The 20,305-nt window shown below is 39.9% G+C and overlaps 1 protein-coding gene across 3 annotated transcripts in view; it reads right to left on the bottom strand.

The window, feature by feature from the left end:
• The window catches only part of MYH11 (myosin heavy chain 11), a 61,785-nt gene that overhangs the window by 27,887 nt on the left and 13,593 nt on the right, over positions 1–20,305 (bottom strand). For 2 of the 3 annotated variants that reach the window (XM_057407765.1, XM_057407922.1), the window contains exons 4-8: positions 13,677–13,704; positions 6,125–6,227; positions 4,382–4,402; positions 2,116–2,208; positions 1,142–1,205 (exon numbers count right to left, since the gene is read on the bottom strand). In XM_057407765.1, coding sequence (XP_057263748.1) covers positions 1,142–1,205; positions 2,116–2,208; positions 4,382–4,402; positions 6,125–6,227; positions 13,677–13,704 — 309 coding nt within the window. The remainder of the gene's footprint in view (positions 1–1,141; positions 1,206–2,115; positions 2,209–4,381; positions 4,403–6,124; positions 6,228–13,676; positions 13,705–20,305) is intronic. The other variant, XM_057407850.1, reaches the window with a different exon arrangement.

Consider the following 20,305-nt stretch of genomic DNA (forward strand, 5'->3'; position numbering starts at 1 on the left):
AATAAGCATGACAATAGACATAAATGCTTCTCAAATCAGACATATAAAAATAGGATTCACAATATAATTCACACCACTTTTAAAATGAAGTGCCAATATGATTCTTTCAGCGTAAGATGTGGCTGCTGGAATGAATGCTCTTGAGGCCAGCATTGTAGGCATAAAAGCAATAAAAGCAAGTTTTATTTATGGTCCATTTTTGTGAATATAAACTACTAAAAATGAAGTTGGCAGTAGTGTATTTCAATGTGTCAGTTACTCACTCTCTGAAAGCTATAGTGCTGTAGGTAAAATATCAGTTAATACCAAAATAATTAAACGCTTTTTTTTTCTAAAGATCACTTGTCAAAATAAGAACAGAAAGATAAACTGTTATTTGATGCTATATCCAAGAACTGAAGTCCTTCTTCATAGCTGCACCTTTCTTTCTCATTTATTGGAATAAGCATCTCCTTTTCTATGCAAAGCTCAGAACCCTTCCCTGACAGAAGCTGGCATGTATAGGGCTGAGGGTGAGATTGTACTGAGCACCTGGACTTCATCCTAACCTCAGGACCAGGACAAAGTGGCAAATGTGGACTTGGAACTGGGAAGCACTCTCCAAATTCCTGGTTAAATTGTAGGGATGATACCAATCATTCAGTGTTATTTTCAAAGTGCCTGTCACAGCACCAATAAGAAACAGTAAAGTTTCAAGACTTCTTATGGATCTGGAAATGTAGACCACAGGGAACCAGCATGACCCGTGCAGGATCACACTGATATGAGACAAAATGACAGTATATCTCTTAAGATCACATGCAATCTGAACCACAAAACAATCTTTTCCCACTACTGTATTACCGGGACTCTGCTTTTAAAGTCCCTCCCGTTGCTTTAGGTATGGTGCTTCCATTTCTGAAGCTATATATGGTGAATACCACACTTTCCTATAGTTGAGAAAACAGACGTGAAAATGTAAACATGAGTGTAAGGCAAACTGAGAAGCTGGTATCAGCATAAATGGAGCCACTTCCCTCCATCTTTGTTTATACCAGTCCCAGCAATATTTGCCTTTCTTAGACATGCAATGGAGCTTGTTTATCTTACTTCCTTCTGCTGACCCTAGTTAGCTTCCCATGCAGCTCACTGAAAAGGATACAAGTCTCTATGTTTGCTCCGACAATGTAGCCTGTCACATCAAAGTTGATGCGGATGAATTTGCCCTGTGAATGAAAAGAAGATTTAGATTGGGCTGTTATTTCAGGTTATGCCAGGTCTTCCAGTATTAGTATTTAGCCTGTTTAATAAGACATGTACATCATCCTCTTAAGAATAACATGCTTGATTCCCTCCTGCAGGGACAACCCATGGAAAAGCCTGAAAGGAAGTTAATTTCTCTGATATTCCTGCTAGAGATTTGCCCCCACATTCCATTCAGGTACTTAGAGGGATAAGAGTCCTCCCTGCTGGGCCAGGCTTTGGAGGCTGGGGATGTGACCACATCTATTTTCCACTTTGATTTCCACAAGGAAATACCATTGGATCTGCATAACTCCCATTGCTAAGTTTCATCTGCATGGATCCCTCAGCTTTGCAGGGAGAGAACAGAGGTGGGAGAGGGGGGTCTGCAGAGAAAACAAGCACCTGCCAGCACTCCCACAAAAAAGTGTCATCCAACAGTGGCAGCCCTCAGCTCACATCAAACTTGTACCTGTATGGCTGTTTTTAATTTCTCCTGTAATTTTTAATTTAATATATTAACTGCTCTTGCTAAGTTACAGTCACACCTCATAAGATACATGCTCAACTGTGGTGCAAAGAGAAAGAAAGCACAGATTTTGTTTGCAAATATTCTGAACGTTGCTATGTCCTGGAGCAGGAATTGGCTCTGGAAGGCCACACACAGACTGTTGAATTGTGAGAGGACAGTGGTACTGTCATGTTTGAGCTTGATCTTTAAATCCTCCATAAGGCCAGATTTGTGTTTCAGAGAGGAATTCTAAATTTTTTTTAAGGTATTAAAGATGCTCTTTAAAAGAGAAGCAGTGATGAGGACCACTGTCTTCATGCTGTGTTTTAAGAGATGTTACGCCCCTCTCCCCCCCATAGACCAACTGGATTTCTCCTACTTACAAATCTGGAGGAGTTGTCATTCTTCACTGTTTTGGCGTTTCCAAAAGCTTCAAGAATAGGGTTTGCCTGTAGAAGCTGTTTTTCCAGCTCACCCTAAAATTCATTCAGAAGCAGTTAACCCTGAACTTCGTATTTGCTTAATTAAAACCAACACATGTACACTGGAGGAAAATGTGAAAAAGAATTTAAACCACTTTTGTTTTTTTTTGTCTGTTGAGTACTGCACTTCATGTGGCTTTGTTTTCATTCTCTGTTATTCTTTGTGTTTATGTATTTGTGCAGTTGACTGCTGTCCTGTATACATGACCCTTTTCCAGCCCTGCTGCCTGTGACAGATCAAAGTCTATTAATCTGTTTAGCATCATGACTGGCCTTTCTTAAAAAGAAAAGGGTCATTGAATGTGAAATATATTTTTTCCAGTTTAATATCATTTTTAAAAGGGATATTCTTAAAGGAACCCCTAGCATGTCTCTTTTGAGTTAGTTTATTGAGATCCTTTGCTAGCAAATGATGATGTAATTAGAATAACTTGCTGAGAATCATTTTAATGTAATGCAGCACAAAGCTACAAAGCAGATTTCATCAAGTCTATTAATAATGATCCATGCAAGGCTATTTAGGTTAAATATGGAAGTGCATTGATTTATTTCAAACCAGGATAATGAATTCTCATGCAAACACACAAATTTTGTATTATATTGTTAATTGTGATTGGTAATTGCTAATGAAGCAAATCATGCAATGAAACAAGCATGCATTTAATACTTCTATTTCTAAACAAATCAATGAAGTTGAAAAAATCCTTTGCTTTGATTACAGCTTTTCTGAACCCTTAATTTGGTTCTGTCCTATGAGGTCACTCACTTTCACATTTGCTTCTCATCACCTTATTCTTTGAGTACTAATCTGCAGTAACATACATTGTTTTAAATAACTCACCCTAAAAAGGAAAAAATCCTTGATAGATAATATAATTTAAAAAAATTAATTAGAAAATAAGTCAATATTTAAGTTGAATCTAGGGGAAATAATTCAGGAGATGAAAGTGCTTCATAATTAGTGTGCAAAACTGGTAACCTTTTTCTAAATGCCATTGCTGAATGTCTCGTAACCTATATGGCAATGATGACAGCTGCCTCAAAAGTATCATTCAAAAGCAACAGATGATAGTTAACAAGTGGCTAAACTTATCTGCATGGTCATGAGACGGGAGAATGAGCACCTTCCTGAGAACACAGGTCTACTACCTAAGAGTTGGAGGAAGAGGGCAGGAAGATTTCCAAACAAGCTAATACACAGCTCCAAGAAAAAATAATGAATTCCTAAAAGCCCCTGAAATTTCTCTGGACTGAGCAACTATTTCCACTTACATGCTGTAGACTTCAAAAGTCCACTATCAGTATGGGGTGTTGCTACAATCAGATGGTGACCGCAAGAACAGAGCCTTGTCTGCTAAACTGAGACAGATACCACCTTGTTCTATTGAGAACTAAACTATGCCATAAACCTGTAGTATGAAACTGCGACTCCAAATTAACAGCATTGTATGCAGACCCCATTAATAAAAAATAAAGATCCCATTTGCCTGGAACGGAAATATAAAGAATATGGTAGCAAACTGGCAAATCGGTATGCTGATATGGCACACCACAATGCAGGAGGGCCCACCAGGGCCTCTGAGAAACTGCTGTAATACACCTGCAGACACACGCTGCAGTGGGAATTGCTTTGTTACACGTCATAGCAGCCAGAACATGCTAACTTTTGTGGATGTGAACAATTCTCAACAGTTACAGGAAAAAGTAAAATTGACAGCAATATCAAATGGAAAGCATGCAGGCAAACAAACCCATCAAACACTGTGAGGTTTAGGAATTATTTCACAACAGTCCTAAAAAGTTCAACCTGAAGCACAGAAAGCATTTGGATATTTCCATTGAGAAATCACATTGCTCATGTCAGGCTGAGTGGCTCTTTCAGGATCGTGGGAAATTTCAGTCAAACTATGGCAATTTGAACACACAGATACAGAAGAGAGTGATACTTGAGAGATGGCCCTGCCTGTGTCAGACCCCATTCTTTACCATGGAGCCTGACACAGTTAGGGTTGATTTGTGAGAGAGAGCATTTGGTGCTATTGTTGCTTTTTATCATATCATACAATGTATTTCAACATAATCTCTCTTAAATTTTCAGGGTGCAACAATAGCATGCAGATCTACACTCAGTGCCTTAAACACACATCAAACAGTCTAAGTTACTCACGTAAGAAAAAGATGGACCTTGCTGTATTGAATAACATGGTATAAAATGTGTCAGTATCATTTCCATTACACAGATATATTTATTGTTTTTCCTGTATTAAAATAACCAATACACAGTTTCCATGCAAATAAACCAGGAATACAAATACAAACAATTGATTGCAGACATAGCAAGAGTACAAATACGATTAACATATATAAAACATTTTAACTGAAGAAAAAAAAAGAACAACCCTGAAGCAAAGGGATGGGATTTGGTTCCAGTCCCGGGTTAGTCTCCCAGGACCAGACAAGGACAGATATTTTAACAGTAAATCTCCAGTTCTTCTCTAGTGCAACTGAGGCATTTTGATATCTATTATTTTTTGATGTCTGAAATTGCAGTATCAGTAGTCACAGTCCCTGAATTATTGTTTGTCAGCATGTTATAGAACAGCTTAGACTTTCTCTCAGCTCCTATCTGGTGGGTATTTCCCTGAAGGTCCCTCTCAGGGCCAACTTGATCCTGAGACTTGCATTAATTCCTGAGAGGAGCCAGCAGCAACTGTAGTTATGTGACTGCTAGGGATGGCCTTGAAACCACAAGTTTATTTTCCCCAGCCACTGAGCAGGGAGCCATTAGAAAGAAATCATTTTTTTGCATAAACATTCAACAAAGGAAAATGATGCCTTTGGCCTTGGACTGTTTCCACTAAATTTAATCACTAATTTCTAGAAAATAGTACCCAGAGGGACATCTGCTCCCTCCTCTGCCCCCAGGCAGAATCTGCTGTATATAAACAACGATTATTTATGGTGAAAGAGGCCAGGCTGCACACCCTGGGCTCTGGAGTCTTCTGCTAGTGTACAAGGTATGCAAGGGCAGCTGCAAGGCCCAGCAGAGGTGTGCTCAGGAGATTTTTAGTTCACCCCCCACTACCCTGCTATTTACTTAGTTTGGACCCAGTCTTTCATCTGCAACACACTGAAATGTCTTCCTGAATTAAGCCTGTTTTGTCATAAAAGTGAATTGCGACATGTTTTTTGCAGAAGTTTGAGTAACATTCAAAAGGCTGGAAATGACATAGCACCTGGAGTTGTGTCATTGAAAACAGCAAAGACAGTTGAAGCCTCAGCCACACTGAGTTCTCCGGGAACTGGGCAGGTATAAACTCGTATTATGTGTTTGAGCATGAAAATCAGCTTTAGTCACTAAGGCAAAACTGTCACAAATATTGAAGGTAGAAAATACTTTTTTAAAAAGTGTTATCTCTCAAAATTATTCTCTCTGACAGAGGAGTAAAAAGTCAAGTTTTATAGGAAGACTCTTTGGTAGGAAGAAAACTCACTTACTAACAAAGCCAATCAAACTCTGGAAGTTTAAATGCTGGGAGACATTTTCGTGGTGCAGTTGGATAATGTGTTAAAGGCTTTCCCAAACTTCTTAGTTGCTAGGGACCAAGGGTAAAATAAGGACCTGAGCCCTTGCAGACTTCAAGGCCTTCATCCTAGGCTATAAATAGGTGCTATGCATATGGAAAGCTATGAATATTTCTCTTCTAGGGAAGTACATTCTGATTTGATGCCTAAGGGGGTGTCAAACAAAAGTTTTTCCGTAAACACAGAGCTGTGACGTAACTATGGACTCTTAATATGTTGACTGTTTGGCAAGCCACAGTCGTTGACTTGCTGTTAGTACAGTCAGCTAGCTTGGTACAGTCCTAACAGGCATCAAGAACAGTTGAATATGGAAGAGCTCACTTACAGTGATGGTGGTGTCCTTTTTGCCCTTATGTGATGAAGCAACAACAGCCAGGTACTGAATAACCTTTTTGGTATTTTCTGTCTTTCCAGCACCAGATTCACCTCTAAGGGGACAGAAAATAACACAAAAGAAGGTAGGTAACTAGTGGATTCCTTCTGCCATGTGGTGTACTTAGTGTATAAAAACAGGACTGGAAACTGCCCAGCTCAGTATTTACCCCAGAACACCCTCTCCCCAAATCCACCCAACTTCAGCATGCAAAGAACGCATTATCAAAGCTATATCTCTGCCCCATCAGTATTTTGACTGGACATTGGGCCATTTAAGGCAATTCTAAAACATGATGCATTTTTGAACGACAGTTCATCTTGCTTTGGCAGGATCCAAACATTTATGAGAAGTGGAGCTGGCAGGGAGTCTGCTTGTATTTTAAGACCAAAAAAATACAACATTGACTATGATGTGGTACAGCAGTAAGAAAAAGCATCAGCAGTAATACAACAGTTTTCTCTTTGGAAACTCCAGCATTAAAGTAGACTAACAGCTTGTGCTGGTGGTACAGAATAAGCGAATGAACCTGCCTCATCTGAGCTACTTGTTCAAACGCTCCTTGAATTAAGTGTGACCAGAGCCGGGACTGCCTGAGGTGTCCCTGATAACCGGGTAGTAAGGGACATCTCATGTGTGGAGATGTCTGAGCAGCAGCTGACAACCCGACTATGTTTTCTGCAGTGTCCCTTGGGAAGCAGGAAGGCAGTGGTAACTTTTCACCTCCCAGTGGACTTCCAGGGTTTATTTACAACTCTTAAGCCCTCTCTTAAAGTAAAATAGTGATTTTCAAGCTACAAGGGCCAGATTTACAGAGTCTTTTCTCGGAAGAACATTTCCAGTCTACTTTTCCCTCTCACATTTCATCATTGCTGTGAAGAGGGCAACAGTCTAAATGTAAGTTGGACCTCTTTTTCTTTGGATTTTAAATGGATTTAAAAATAAAAAGAATAATACATTCAAAGATCCCATAGATATTTGTCAACTCATTTGAAGTTGAAACTATTTAGCTGGACCCATTGCAGTTCTGCTTCTTTTCCTAATTAGGAAATACAGGAGTTAATTTTCCCTACCAAGGGACCAGTGATAAATAGACATAAAAAATAAGGGTAAGTGCTGGGCAGAACTTCCAAGGTGGAATGACATTGATGTAAACCTTAGGAAACCAGAAACAATTCCTTCCTAAGGTATGACACAATGAGAAGTGTTTCTTCTGGCTTTTAGAGTTTTAACCAGAAATAATTGAGATGAATATGTTCCTTTTCTCAAGACCTGGGTCAATTTGCACAGTTTAGAGGTTGGATTCATTTTTGCCTGGGCTTCAGTGCTAAAACATTTCCATGTTTTACTGATAAAAATTAAGTGTCCTGGGAACAATTCCAAGCCAAGCACACCAATTTGAAAACATATGCATAAAAAGTTTTCAAATAAATCTACCTTACAACTTTGTTTCTTTGGAAAAAAAGAAAAAAAAAAAACAAACCCAACAACTTTCCTCAGACAAACCCCAGGCTTTGAACTATTCCATTTTATTAAAGGTTATTTGTAGTTCATCACTACATGAATTGCATTTCCTTTCTCCTAGGGCAACAGTGCCCATCATTTGGCTTTCCCCTGAATCTCTGTATTACCATATATGGCATCATTTTACTTGTAATTATCCTACCATACTGTAATGCTCAAGTTACTTAACATTTTGTTCTGTCCTTTCATCCTTAACTCTTTGCTCCTGCACAGGCTGAAGGTTTTCCTATTTTCAGCAGATAGACTTTGAGGCTGTTATTTCCTTTTGAAGTGGATAACAAAAAGTTCTTCAGTGTGAAACGGAAATGCTTCCACATGAAATGGAGAACGGACAGGATCAGACTGTGAGCTGGTGTTAGGAATCCCATGTTTTTAAAAATCTACATGCTCTCTCAAGCTCAGTGACTAAATTTTTAAAGATGGGTGTTTCCCTTGCAAGCATCTGTCAGTGGTTTTGGCATGGATCATACACAGTGTGTTTAGTCCAAGGAGAAATCTGCTCCTCTCTTCTGAGTGCCCATTTTCATTGGTATTTGCCCCTAAATTATGTTCCAGAGTGGGTATTCACCATATGAATGCTGTTACCACTGTACTAATCACAACCTATTGGGAGTGGTTGTGATCATTCGTTTTACTGAAGCATCTCAAATCATTCTTGTGGCCTGCCATACATAGGGACAGCACATTTACTACCAGTGCTGTTCTTTGCACCCAGCTCAGACAGGCAACACAAAAAAACCCAGATCAAAAGCAGGTCCATTGCACAGTTCTCATCGCCCAGCAACAGTACTTTACATATATGTTTTTGTCCTAAGAAACTCCTTGGCTTTCCCAGAGCAAAAGCATCCATTAGGCTTACAGGCTTGCTCTGTCAAAACCACCACCCTCACACTGTGTGGCATAGTTTAAATTTATTCTTCACCCATTTCTTGCCAGGCATTGTTTTAGGAACTCAGTACAGGATTTAAAGCACATAAGCTCACATACATAGTGCTTAGTTATAACAGAGTTTTTGTACCACATAAACTACTAAATCCTCCATGACTTGGCAGTCCTGGGGTAAAGGTTGGACTTGATCATCTTAAAGGTCTTTTCTGACCTAGCTGATTCTATGATTCTGTGGTTATCTTCACCTTAAATGAAAATTATCCCAGTAAGAAGAGGTTTCCAAATCATGACAAGGTGAGTCTAGCAAGTTGGCCCCACTGTTGTAGGATGAGCCTGTGGTGTAGCTATGACTCTTGTACCTTTGGGTATAACTGGGAAAAATCAGTTTAAAAAATATTAGTTCTATAGTTTTGTTTTTTTTTCCAAAATTTGAGGGCTTTCTCTATTATTATTATAAGACTTAGCTGAATTCCACTTTTGGAAGCATCTTAAAGGTAGCAGAAGAATTTATTTTCACCATTTGTTTCACTAAGCAATGAACCACAAAAATTGCCCATTCACACGTCTCCTAATCTGGCTATGCTGGCTCTGCAAGAAGCCTCAGTGCACAGGGCACTCAATGAGGTGCTCTAAATCACATCAGGGCTTGGCAGGTTTCATCCTGCAGTATGAGATGTGCAAAGATGATAATGAACATCTTCATCCTAGGCCAGCTGTACCCCACTAGAGACCTGTCTCAGAAGCCAGTCTACTGACCCGACTAGTTTACTTATAATTCCCAAAAGAGACCAAGCTGGTTCAGCACCAAGCTCCACCCTGGGTCTAAAGCTACACAAGATATCTGCATGGGAGAAAGGCCAGGCAGAAAGGCTTGACAGCTCCAGCCTTTGAGATTTAGTGAGCTGGGAAAGAAAAGAGTTTAGCTCTTGTGTGGAGGAGTCTTTTGACTAATGGGGCTCTGAAGATTGGAGGATGATCTGGATGTCTCTGCTTCCTGACATGTGTCAGGGGAGACAGTGGGCTGAAGTCCCACGGCTGAGTGAAGCTCTGCAGAGTTTGCCAAGAAAGAGAGAAGGGAGGAAGGGGAAAAGGGCAGCATGGTCACTGCCTCACCCAACATTTTGTCTGTATTAAATTAAGTGGAAACAGCACCCTGCTACCATATGTTTTCATAGAAGCTATTCAAACTACATGCATGTATTAAAAAAAAAAGTAAAAGGTAATGAAAAAGTATTTGATTATCAGTACAAATCAGGTGTTTAACAAGCATTTGTTTCTACAGTCTTCACATTATGCCAAACACTCAGAATTATGATCAGATTTCTTTCTCATTAAAGGTGGTTTTTTGCGTAACTGAAACTCGTGCACAGTCCTTTAGCCACATCTGCTTTCTCGAAAATATTATACCCACTGCTTTCAGGAAGTGGCTAAAATCTGACAACCTGGAGATCAGACAGGTTTAAGGAGGAGATCATTAAAACACTGACATGCTTAGCTATGCAAATTGGCACCAGTGGAATTTCTAGTAAAAAACCTTTTAGAAACTCCAGGAGAATCCACTTACATCTTTAGAAATCACAGCTCAAAGGCCAGAAGTCTCTTTTAAGGACTGGTGCCTCTACTTACATTGGTAGAAACTTGAAAAGTCACAAGCTTGTTCACTGGCCATTGCTTAGTCCAATTCATGCTTAATGGCTGATGCACTGAGGTTGCTCATTTCTCTGAGCAACTGGATGGATTTCTTGGGATTTTTCCTTCAGCAACATCTAATGTGCTGGTCAACACAGCACATTGACCATGGTCAAACAAGAGAGACTGCATTGGGGGGGCCTAAGCACAGGTAGGAGTTTCAGGGAATCCCAATAGCCAGGCAAAGCAGTGAAAGCTGCCCAGAGCAGTACGAGGATGGAAAAGTCTTAACTGCCGTAGTTGTCAGACATATAAAATAATAAGATTTCATGCCCTCAGTGTAGTGTTATATATTGTGTATTAAATATGTTATATCGTGTCATGTTATGCTGCAATAATGCAACCACAGATACACTGGTTAGTAAGCACAGCCATGGTACAAGGTTTCTCGTATTCCAGAGAGGCAGCTTGAAAATGTGCGTGACAGGATGCGGGTTTTAACGCTGACTGTGAAGTGGCAGAGAGCAATTGGCAGGGAATGAGATGAGAGGATGTTCAGTGATGCTTCCCATGAAAATGAGCTAACAGCAGAAAGGATGTGTGCACAGAGAGCAGATCAAAGGCAGTATGTGTGTAGTTATTATTAAAATGTAGATGAAGTAATGAGATCTAGGAAAGACAGGGAATTCTGAGGAAGCATTAGAACCCATGAGCATTAAAGACAGATGAAGCATTTTAAACATACCACAGTTAATCACATAGAGGGTAAGGACTGAAAAAGAATGCAAACAATACTTAACCACATGAGGGTAGGTTCAATGAGCTGAGAGTGAAGACCTGAGAATGGGTATATTTGTACTCAGAAATATGGAACCATGCCTAGTTCTTAGATTTATGCCCCTGCCTGTGCCCCAGCAGCATTTCAGGTAAGTCCCAGGCACTCATCATCCCACCAGGCCTTTGGTTTCCAGGCGAGCTCCTTTAACAATGGAATAACCTTGAAGAAGTAGTACAAAGCACACAGCACAAAGTACTTAAAAATGAAGTGCACAATCCCTGCTTGCATTTTTATACCAGTATTATTTCATAGCCCTGCTGAATTCCCATAAGGTTAAAAAGTTATTTGTGGGAGATGGGTAGCAATACGTGAAAGAACGCAAGAGTCTACACTGCAGCATCACTAAACATAAGTGAGGCTTTGGCAGCATTCACAGCTACTTATATATGAATCCTTACAGCTACATTTGTTACAGTTTAGGTACCAGGCCTTGGAAACTTTGAGTCTGTAGCTATTTAAAGAGAATATCCCAGTTGATCAATGCCACGAAGTCCTCAGTTATTGTTACACATTTTAGGCAAAAAGACAATTCATTGGACTTTTTAACAATTATATAAAATAATGCAAATTGCTTCCACTTGACAGCTGCCCAGCTAAAAGCCAAGTGAACTTTCTGCTTTCTGCACAGCCAAATAAGGCCAACAAGGATGATAAACCAGTAGTGGTGTAAGTTGTGTACATTGGTTTTAGCTTGACTAATCTTTTTCGTTTGAAAGACGTGTGAGGACTGTTTTAAGCTATGGCTCACGATGTCCATCCAACATACAGCAGTTATTCTAAACATCTCAATGAATCACTGTGGCTGTTTTCAAAATGGGAAAGACATTTTGTTCTATTTCATGTATTACTGGTGTGGAACAACTTAGGATTCCAGCTTAGCTGGCCAGGTAAAAAAAAAGGTATTTTCAGTATAAGGCAGCTGTCAAAAGTGGATCTTTTAATGGATTTTCATGAACAAAAGGCATAGATTTGCAAAAGAAAATCCCCCTCTTAAAAATCCTAATATTTAAAGAAAAGTTGTAAAAAGAAGAAAGTTAAAAAAAAGATCTGAATGTTTACCAGTGGAAAAATAAACTAAAGTACAAAAATAGAAGGAGGAAATGCATATTGTAAATTAGTCTACATTACGATGGCATGTTTTATCCTGGGAAGAACATGATGGTCAATTTTTATTTCATCATTGCAGCAATTTTACATTTTGTTTTAGTCTTAACGCATTTTTGGACAGATCTGTGATTGCTATAGTTACATATTGCACAGAGGTTAGAGCTATGCTTGCCCTTGTGGTACTAGATACAGTATGGAATTTTTTACTTTTCCTTAGGTGACAATTTTTTCCAGTCAGCACTAGCACTCCCAAGTAACTGTATAGCTGATGATCAGTAGCATTGCTTTTTAAAAACTGTAGTGTAAATATATATTTAGTCAGTCAGTAGCCACATTTTCACCTAAAACCAGTTCAGTCTGGGTCTGTGTATGATTACAATACTTGACAGACTACAGCATCACTGCACGAACCTGCTATAAATAATACACGTGCCATGTTCTGCAAACAATAATTAGTATTTATACAGATTCAAATCCTACCTCTGATCAGGAAAACTGAAAGATGCCTAATACAACAAACACAAAATAGTGTCAAAGGCATCCTTGATGTCATTCAATTAAATAAAACCAACTAAATAGCAACAGAGCAATGGAGAAATGGTCAAAAGTGAAGGTCAAATAGGAGATACCTGCCCAGTTCAACAGTCTGAGTCTTTTGCAAAATAGGTAGGGATTATAAACCAGTGGGATTTTGAGGAGTAGTAAGTTGTACAAAGTAAAGCTTATTGCAATAAAATCACTGCCTGACACATGATACTGACCCCCACGCTGGCTCTTTCTAAGCACTGGCAGGTCAAAACTCAAAGAGTAGGCCTTCAGCAAGCCCAGACGTGGAAAAATCAGAGTTCAAACCAGGGCTGGCTTAGCTGGTATTTCACTGTTGCCTAAATCAATAACATACAGACTGCAGAAATGTCCAGCCTGAGCCATGCTGCTGAGCCCTCCTAGCCAGCACAGCCCTGCCCTGTGCATGGCTCAGGGGTGGCCCCTGCCAGCAGGGAGGTACCAAGCCTTTCCCCTTCTAGCTATAGGATATGCAAACAGCACAAAACAACAGCATGAACAAGAACGATCACACTTTTTGGCAATGACACCTGAATTAAGAAGTTGTGGTGAGCCACCAACAGCTAAAAATGAAAAACAATACGGTAACTATCTGGGATACTCGGTGTTCCTCAGTTTTCTCAGTTCCTCAGCTTCCTCTAGGAACCTTTTAAAGTCCCTTGTTCTCTCTACACACAGTTTTACAACCACACTTTCCAGCTATTGATTCTAAACTCTTAAATCTCTAAATTCAGAAAGTCAATTTAAATAAATAACTTTATGCCTGAAAGACTTCCTATGACACCGATATCTGCTTTTTATTTTATCAACAGTTATATCTGCTGGAGCAGATTTAGGAATGGAGTTCAAGCTTACTGAAGGTGAGGAGACTATGTCTGCTCCATCACAATTTGAATCAATTTTCAATAAAGACAGACGCTGTAATGTTGAGATATACTAAAATAGTTTACTTACGTGCATAGGATAGACTGGTCTTCTCGATCTGTGAATAAAAATAATTAAATCCATTAATTAGGGAAAATAGTTGTCCTGACAGAAGCACTTGTATTTATAAGGATTTACATTGAATAGCCTACAGCTTCCAAAATCTAGCCACCCATGGTTAGTCAAAAGTACTGGGTTCATACTTTATATAATTTGCCCTTGCATTTAAATAACCATTTCTAATGGAAATCTTTTGTACCAAAAATGAATAAAAGGTTAGGAGTTCAAAACTAGTTTTTGTAAATTCCATTGGAGATGAACTGTAATGAGGACAGCAGAAAGATCAGGCTCTCTATAAGAAGATTATAACTGAAAATTTCCAACCTGAAACTCTTAGGTTTTTATTACGCTTCTGAAGTATGGCCAGCAGCCCACTTGAGACAAAGTCTGGACAGATAAAGCATCAAAACTTAAAATGTTTGAAGCTGATCATGCAAAGCTTTGAATTTTGAAAGCAGAGCAGTTCAAACACCTAAATAATGTACTCTGTTTCATTTCAGACGGAGAGAGAACTTTTATCAAGAGGACATTAATTTCTTTGAGATGCTCTTCAAAGAACAAGATAAAACAAGATAGTTCACATACTTTTCAACAACATGTCAACAAGTACCTAAGTATTCTTCATGCTTTTAACTGTGAACAGGACCATCAAACACATTTTAGATCAACATTTATAAAAAGATGGGCCGAAATCTCCATTTCTACTGTGTGAGGCATGTGAGAGGTTTCTGCACAGCAGAGTCCAGTGAGCTTCAGTGCTGCAGTAAGGTTTAGTTTTACATCCATAACCCGCTCTCACAGTGCTTTTGGAGTCAGAGTGCTTATGCTTTTGGAGTCAGAGTTTCTCTTTACCTTCAGAACCCTTACACAGAATTTTCTACCGAAATGCTGATCTCAGGCTAAGAACTCTAGGCTGTGATGGACAATAAACACCCACTCAGGTTTCATAATGAGCTCAACAATGCTAAACTATTTTGTAAAGCTACATTGAAGCAAGACTTACAGAAAAGCCTGTGGTAATGCGGCTTTACAATTTCCCATCTATCTAAAGATGCATGACCAATGCGTTTGCTGTGACAGTTCTGAAGTAGAACAAGATGATCCTTAAGGTCCCTTCCAACTCAAACAATTCTATGATTCTATGATTCTTTTGATATTTTTTTCACCATGGGAATGGTCAGACACTGGGACAGGTTGCCCAGAGAGATGTGGTATCTCCACCCTTGGAGCTGTTTGGAAGTAGACTTGAACAACTCTTGAGCAACCTGTCCTGCCATTGAAGTTGGCCATTCTTTGAGTGAGACTGTCACAGACTACCTTGTACAGACTGTAGAAAGATCTCTGACTTAGGAACATAAATTCCCAGGCAGCTCAAATGCATTTTTGAAAAGTGGGCATAGTTTACAAATGTGAGACCAGAGGCAGACCATTAAGGCAGGAGCAAGTGCTTCTATATGGTTCGTCAATTATCAGATACAGAGCTAGCATTGGCCCATGGAGCCTCTGGTCAGAGATCAAGACTTGAACTCCTTCTTTTATTCAGTGTGTGGGGTGACTTGCATGGCTACCTATCTGACTGCTTGCCTCTGTCACTGGCCCTGTGTGTAATAAACATCATGAGATAAAGCAGCTTTCTGTACTGTGTAAAGACAATGGAGATAAATTCGACCTGTTAAACTTGCAAGTTGTAATTGCTGTGTGGGCCACAGCCAGTCTAGGAAAAGCAGTAGAGGATTCTGCTATGGCTGGGACTGATATTGAACAATTGTTTTACTCCCAGTTCCGTGACAGCTATAGCATTAACTGCTTTATTGACCACTTACATGGCAAATGGTGCTACTGAACTGCTTTATTCAGTAAATTGGTGCAAAATGACTCATTATGTTTCTATTGCAGATATTTGTCTGCAATCAGCACAGCAGGACTCTTCCATGTAAAAATCTGGGAGTAGAGGAGCTGTAGCCATGTTTATTTTTCACTGCAGGATATGAGCTTGGCTTTCTTTTAAATAAAAAAAGCGTGATAACACAGTAGAACTCCTGCTCAAAATACACTGCTGTGTAAATAGAAACCGTGGGCATATATTGATATTGCATCACAAACTCATAAATACCATAAAGAAAATAAAAGTGACTCCTTGATACAGAGTTGCCAGAGGAATTTCTGAGCTCAGGGAACATCAGAAAAAGTTGGTGTCTTCCAAGCCAAGTGTTTTCTCACTACTCTTTGCTGCCCATTACTGCCCTTCATTTGCTCCCCAGAAAGCAAAAAGCCCCTCCTGAAGGTATATCATAAACTGGGCCGCCACAGGGGTTCACATGAGTGCACGTGTATGGGCAGCTTTGCTGAAATGTAAGAGAAGAAGAAGGATTAGGAAGGTCAGAAGGTGCACCCACTGCCCGGGGACAGAGAACAGGCTGTGCAAACCAAGCCAGAGTCACTGAGTTTCTTTGGACTTGATCAGCCCAGCTCCTCATGCCGGTACAGTGAACAAATCCTGCCGAAACAGGAATAAGAAGGGAACAGAAGGAATGATGAGTCTGGTCCTAGAAAGAGTCAAACTGAAAGCAGGGACTGTTAGGTGGTTGCTGGTTCTCCAAGGATGCCTTCTGGTGAAAGCTCTTTGAGACTCTGACTGACAAAACCTGCTTCAGGGCTGTTGGGTGTTCTTGGAGGGAGAATAAAAATGATTTATTTGCTTTCAGCTTTCTCTTGTAGTGTGAAAGGCTGCTGGGACTGAACCAGTGCAATCTGCCTGTTCTCTGCAGGTGAACATCCTCATGGTATTCTCTCAAGCTTCTCTTTTGGTTGCTGGACTTACCCTCTTCTAACTTCCTTTGTGCTTGGCGACTATATGAAGTCTCGAAGCTTTTAGCCCTGCAACCTAAACTGTGCAGGCTGTACTGTGAAACCTGCTTATAAATTGTCCTGTGCACTCTCATGAAGGGAGAATTCCAAATGTGACTCTATTTCCTTCAGCAGTTTTAACAAATTGCAGTGCCAAGGATGAAACGTACCAGGAGATTTAATCCTGTTCTGTTATGACTTGAGCTGCAGATACTGGCCTCATTTACTTTCAAGGGGTGTCCCATTCAATTATTCTTGTTTCTGTTCTGGAATGTTTTATTCTACATAGAAAATACTGTGCACTATTTTGGGAATATGCAACTTTATGTGGGTTGATCTATCAGAAGAGAATGACTTGGGTGAATAAAACTCCTTTAACATAATTCCTGGGCCTTAAAAAGTAACAAAATTTATCTTCTAGATTCCAACATCTTTTTGATTAATGTCTTTTTAAAAATTTGACACTACTTAGAAGACTGTCATAGCCACCCCTGTGTTACCATATTAGATGTTTCGGATATTTTTATGTTTCTCCTCACTTTTCAATAGCATAGAGATCTACATTTACGTTCTAAACCCCAGCAGCTTTCCTTAACATGCAGTTGACCTTTTTTTTTTCCCCTTGTATCTGCTTAGCTTTTTCACCAAACACCTCCAGACTGCTTGTAAGGATCAGATGCCCCTCTGTTCTTGATAGACCAGCTAGCTCTGCTTAATCACAAACAAAATCAGATTGTTTATCACAATGAAGCAGCAAGTTGGCAGCTTTACCATAAAAGGGAAAAAACAGACTGAAACCATGTTCCAACACTCGCTTACTGCTTCTTTACATTTGTTAATAACTGCGCTGCCTGAAGGGGTCATTTCTGTACAGTCCTGCTAAGGACGCTTAAATAAATAGATGGCTTTTCACAGCAGCCTCCTTTTCTACGATCTTGGGAGCCGTGTTTCCCTCCCATACCTCCCAGTAACTACCAGGTTGTTTGTTTTTCCATCCTTAACCCAAGCTTGTATAAAAATGGCTTTGCAGAAAATAGATAACCTTCCTGATTCTGCAGAAAGCTGTAATATAACTTCTCCATACAGATTTATTGCCAGACAGCAGAAAAAAAGCCTAATCGTCCATATAAAAACATTATAGCTATTATTACTGCTATATAACTGGACTTTCCACACTTATTTACTGTTTGCTGCAAGCAGGAAATATGGCAGAAGGCACCAGAATTACTCATCTTTACTGGATGGCAGCTTTGCCACCAGGAAGCTACTTCATCCAATACACAGGAGAGAGATGTGGGTGCAGAAGCATAGGGAGATTTTTCATGATCATGGTCTCTAAGTGAAGCAGTAGTCAACTAGCTAGTGTGTACAGACAGTCAGTGAGACCCAAGTCAGTGTGGTAGCTCCCGGGGACGGACACACACACACGCACACACACACAAAATGTTCTAATGGAATGTTATATTACCTTAATCTTCTAGGTTAAAGTGGAGAAAGTTTATTCTTGTTTTAGCTCTAAATGTACATCAGTGACTGTGCCTGGGCAACGATCATACTGCATTAGTGATGTAGAATCAGTAGATTCAACAAGACATTGAGCACCCCAGTTTGAGCATGAGACAGCATGACTGTGATTTGTAAAAGGGTTTTATGCCCTCAGAACCACTTGAGACAAGTGGAAATTTTATCTCTGCCCAGCCAACATCTTTGTTAATTCCTGTGTCCTGTGAGCTGTCAGCTTTTCTGCATGTTTGGAAGTCCAATTATCTGATTTCTGTTAACCATGGCTAAGTGATATTAATAGAAAAACTTTGATAGGACTTAAACATCATCCCTAATTAATAAAGTAACCAAGTAAGTCTCTAAAGCAGATGAGGAGCACAGTGCACACAGCTCATGATTTTTTTCTGGATGTTTGTGCCAACAGGGGAGGTGAGAATGTGAAGGGCTGTGATTCCCAGATGAGCCTGCAATAAGACCAGCTATCTGCAGACACTGAGACTTGATTCACTGAAAGATAAAGGTTCTCTGTGACATCTGAACAAGCTGATTGCTCTTGGCCAAGTGGCCCTAGTCATGAAGTACCAGAATATAATACTTTAGTCTCATGAATCTAAGATACGTTTTACTTTGGCAAGAAGAAACTATGCAAGTTTTCAAGATAAGGAGCAACACTGAAATTTCACAGGGAAAACATCCATGTTTATGAGCAAGAATTTCTGTTTATATTCCATTTGTAAATATACTAAAAAAAAAATATGAAGCTCTCTATGTCTGTATGCGTTGTGTGCGCATGCACACAATCATGCTGACACCCACTTTCACCACTCCAATATGAATACAATTTGGCTGAATAATGAGAGTTATTCTGCGGTTTGGTTTAGTTTCATACACAAAACATGAGTACATTTTTACAAACAAAAGCACAGCTTCAAAACCAGCGGGGGCCCTCTTCGGAGATGGAGAGACTCCAACATGGCATGTGCAAGGAAATAGGCAAGTAAAGTGTGGGTGTCCTGGGCCTGTGATTCAAGATCTCGTGGGACTGCTCTCTGGATGCCCTGCCAGCTGTGTGTGGTTAGGATGGGAGGTGGTGGAACAAGCTCTTAAAGCTTCCACTGATGATCTATTCCCTTTTCTTTTCTTTCTACTTGCTCTCCCCTGCCTCTCTGCTGTCAAGAAGAATTCCTTGCAAAGGGAGCCATGAATAATGGGGTGTAAAGGTCCCCCAGTAGTTGGTGGGGACAGAAAATTATTATGACCATTAAACAAGCGAATAGGGAGAAGCATGCACTCTTGGCTGCCTCCTCTCCTAGCACCCAGTCTGGAAGACACAGCTGAGCCCAGGCTGTCCTAGGTGCAATTAATGACCAGAGCAAAGGGCAAACCAACTCCAGTGGCTTCATCACTGCTTGGGAGAGCATGTTAGGAAGGAGAGGAAACAATGACAGAGAAAGATGTTCTTATGCTGCAGGCATCAGGCTGGTCTATGCTGATACTAGTTTCACGTTAAGTAGAAAACTCACGTACTGTAAGGCGAAAAGAATTCTCTTGTTTCAGCACAGGCTGTAGTATTATGTTGTGGTTTTTTTCTCTTTCCTGCAGATAGTTTTTTTTTTTTTTTCCTCATCCCATTTTTAGGGACAAGCAGCAGCATTTTGCACAGCTGAATGAGAACACTGCTAATGACCTGTAGGAGCCAGGAGCTTCTTGCAGAGTTTCCCTGCAAGGCTTACAGCTTAAATAAAGGATCTGAAGGAAGAAGACTGCTTTGACTTCAAGGCCTGTTTGGGGCCTTGGACAGTGCTGGATGCAGAGCACAGAGTTCAAGAAATGATCTGGAAGATGGATATGTGACTGTGGTTTAGTAGGATGATCTTATGCTAAGTAAGTTTCTTATGACTGTGCTTGCATCAAATATTATGTTTACTGAATCATGTTATTTTAAAAGCACCTGCCCCATCAGTCCTTAATATGTTTTGTATGCCCACCCTCCTGAATAATTCTGCTGTTATAGTATGGAGAAAGGTCTGTTTTCCAGATGTCTTTTGGTTTTGCTTTATTGATCCTGATCCTCCTTCTCTGCTGCCGTGTAGCTCTGCCTTCTGAGATGCACTCAAATAAAGGAACTAAAATAGCTTCAGAAAATAAATGTTATATAAGACCTAGGAAGAAAAAAATTGACATTATAAAGCAGATACCTAGCTCTCTGGGTTTAGAGTTGAATTACAAAAATGACAATTTTATTTTGG

Source organism: Pezoporus wallicus, unplaced genomic scaffold (genome assembly GCF_028554395.1).
Source record: "Pezoporus wallicus isolate ANWC-B61680 ecotype Strahan unplaced genomic scaffold, APGP_CSIRO_Pwel_v1 contig_8000, whole genome shotgun sequence".
Lineage (NCBI taxonomy): Eukaryota > Metazoa > Chordata > Aves > Psittaciformes > Psittacidae > Pezoporus > Pezoporus wallicus.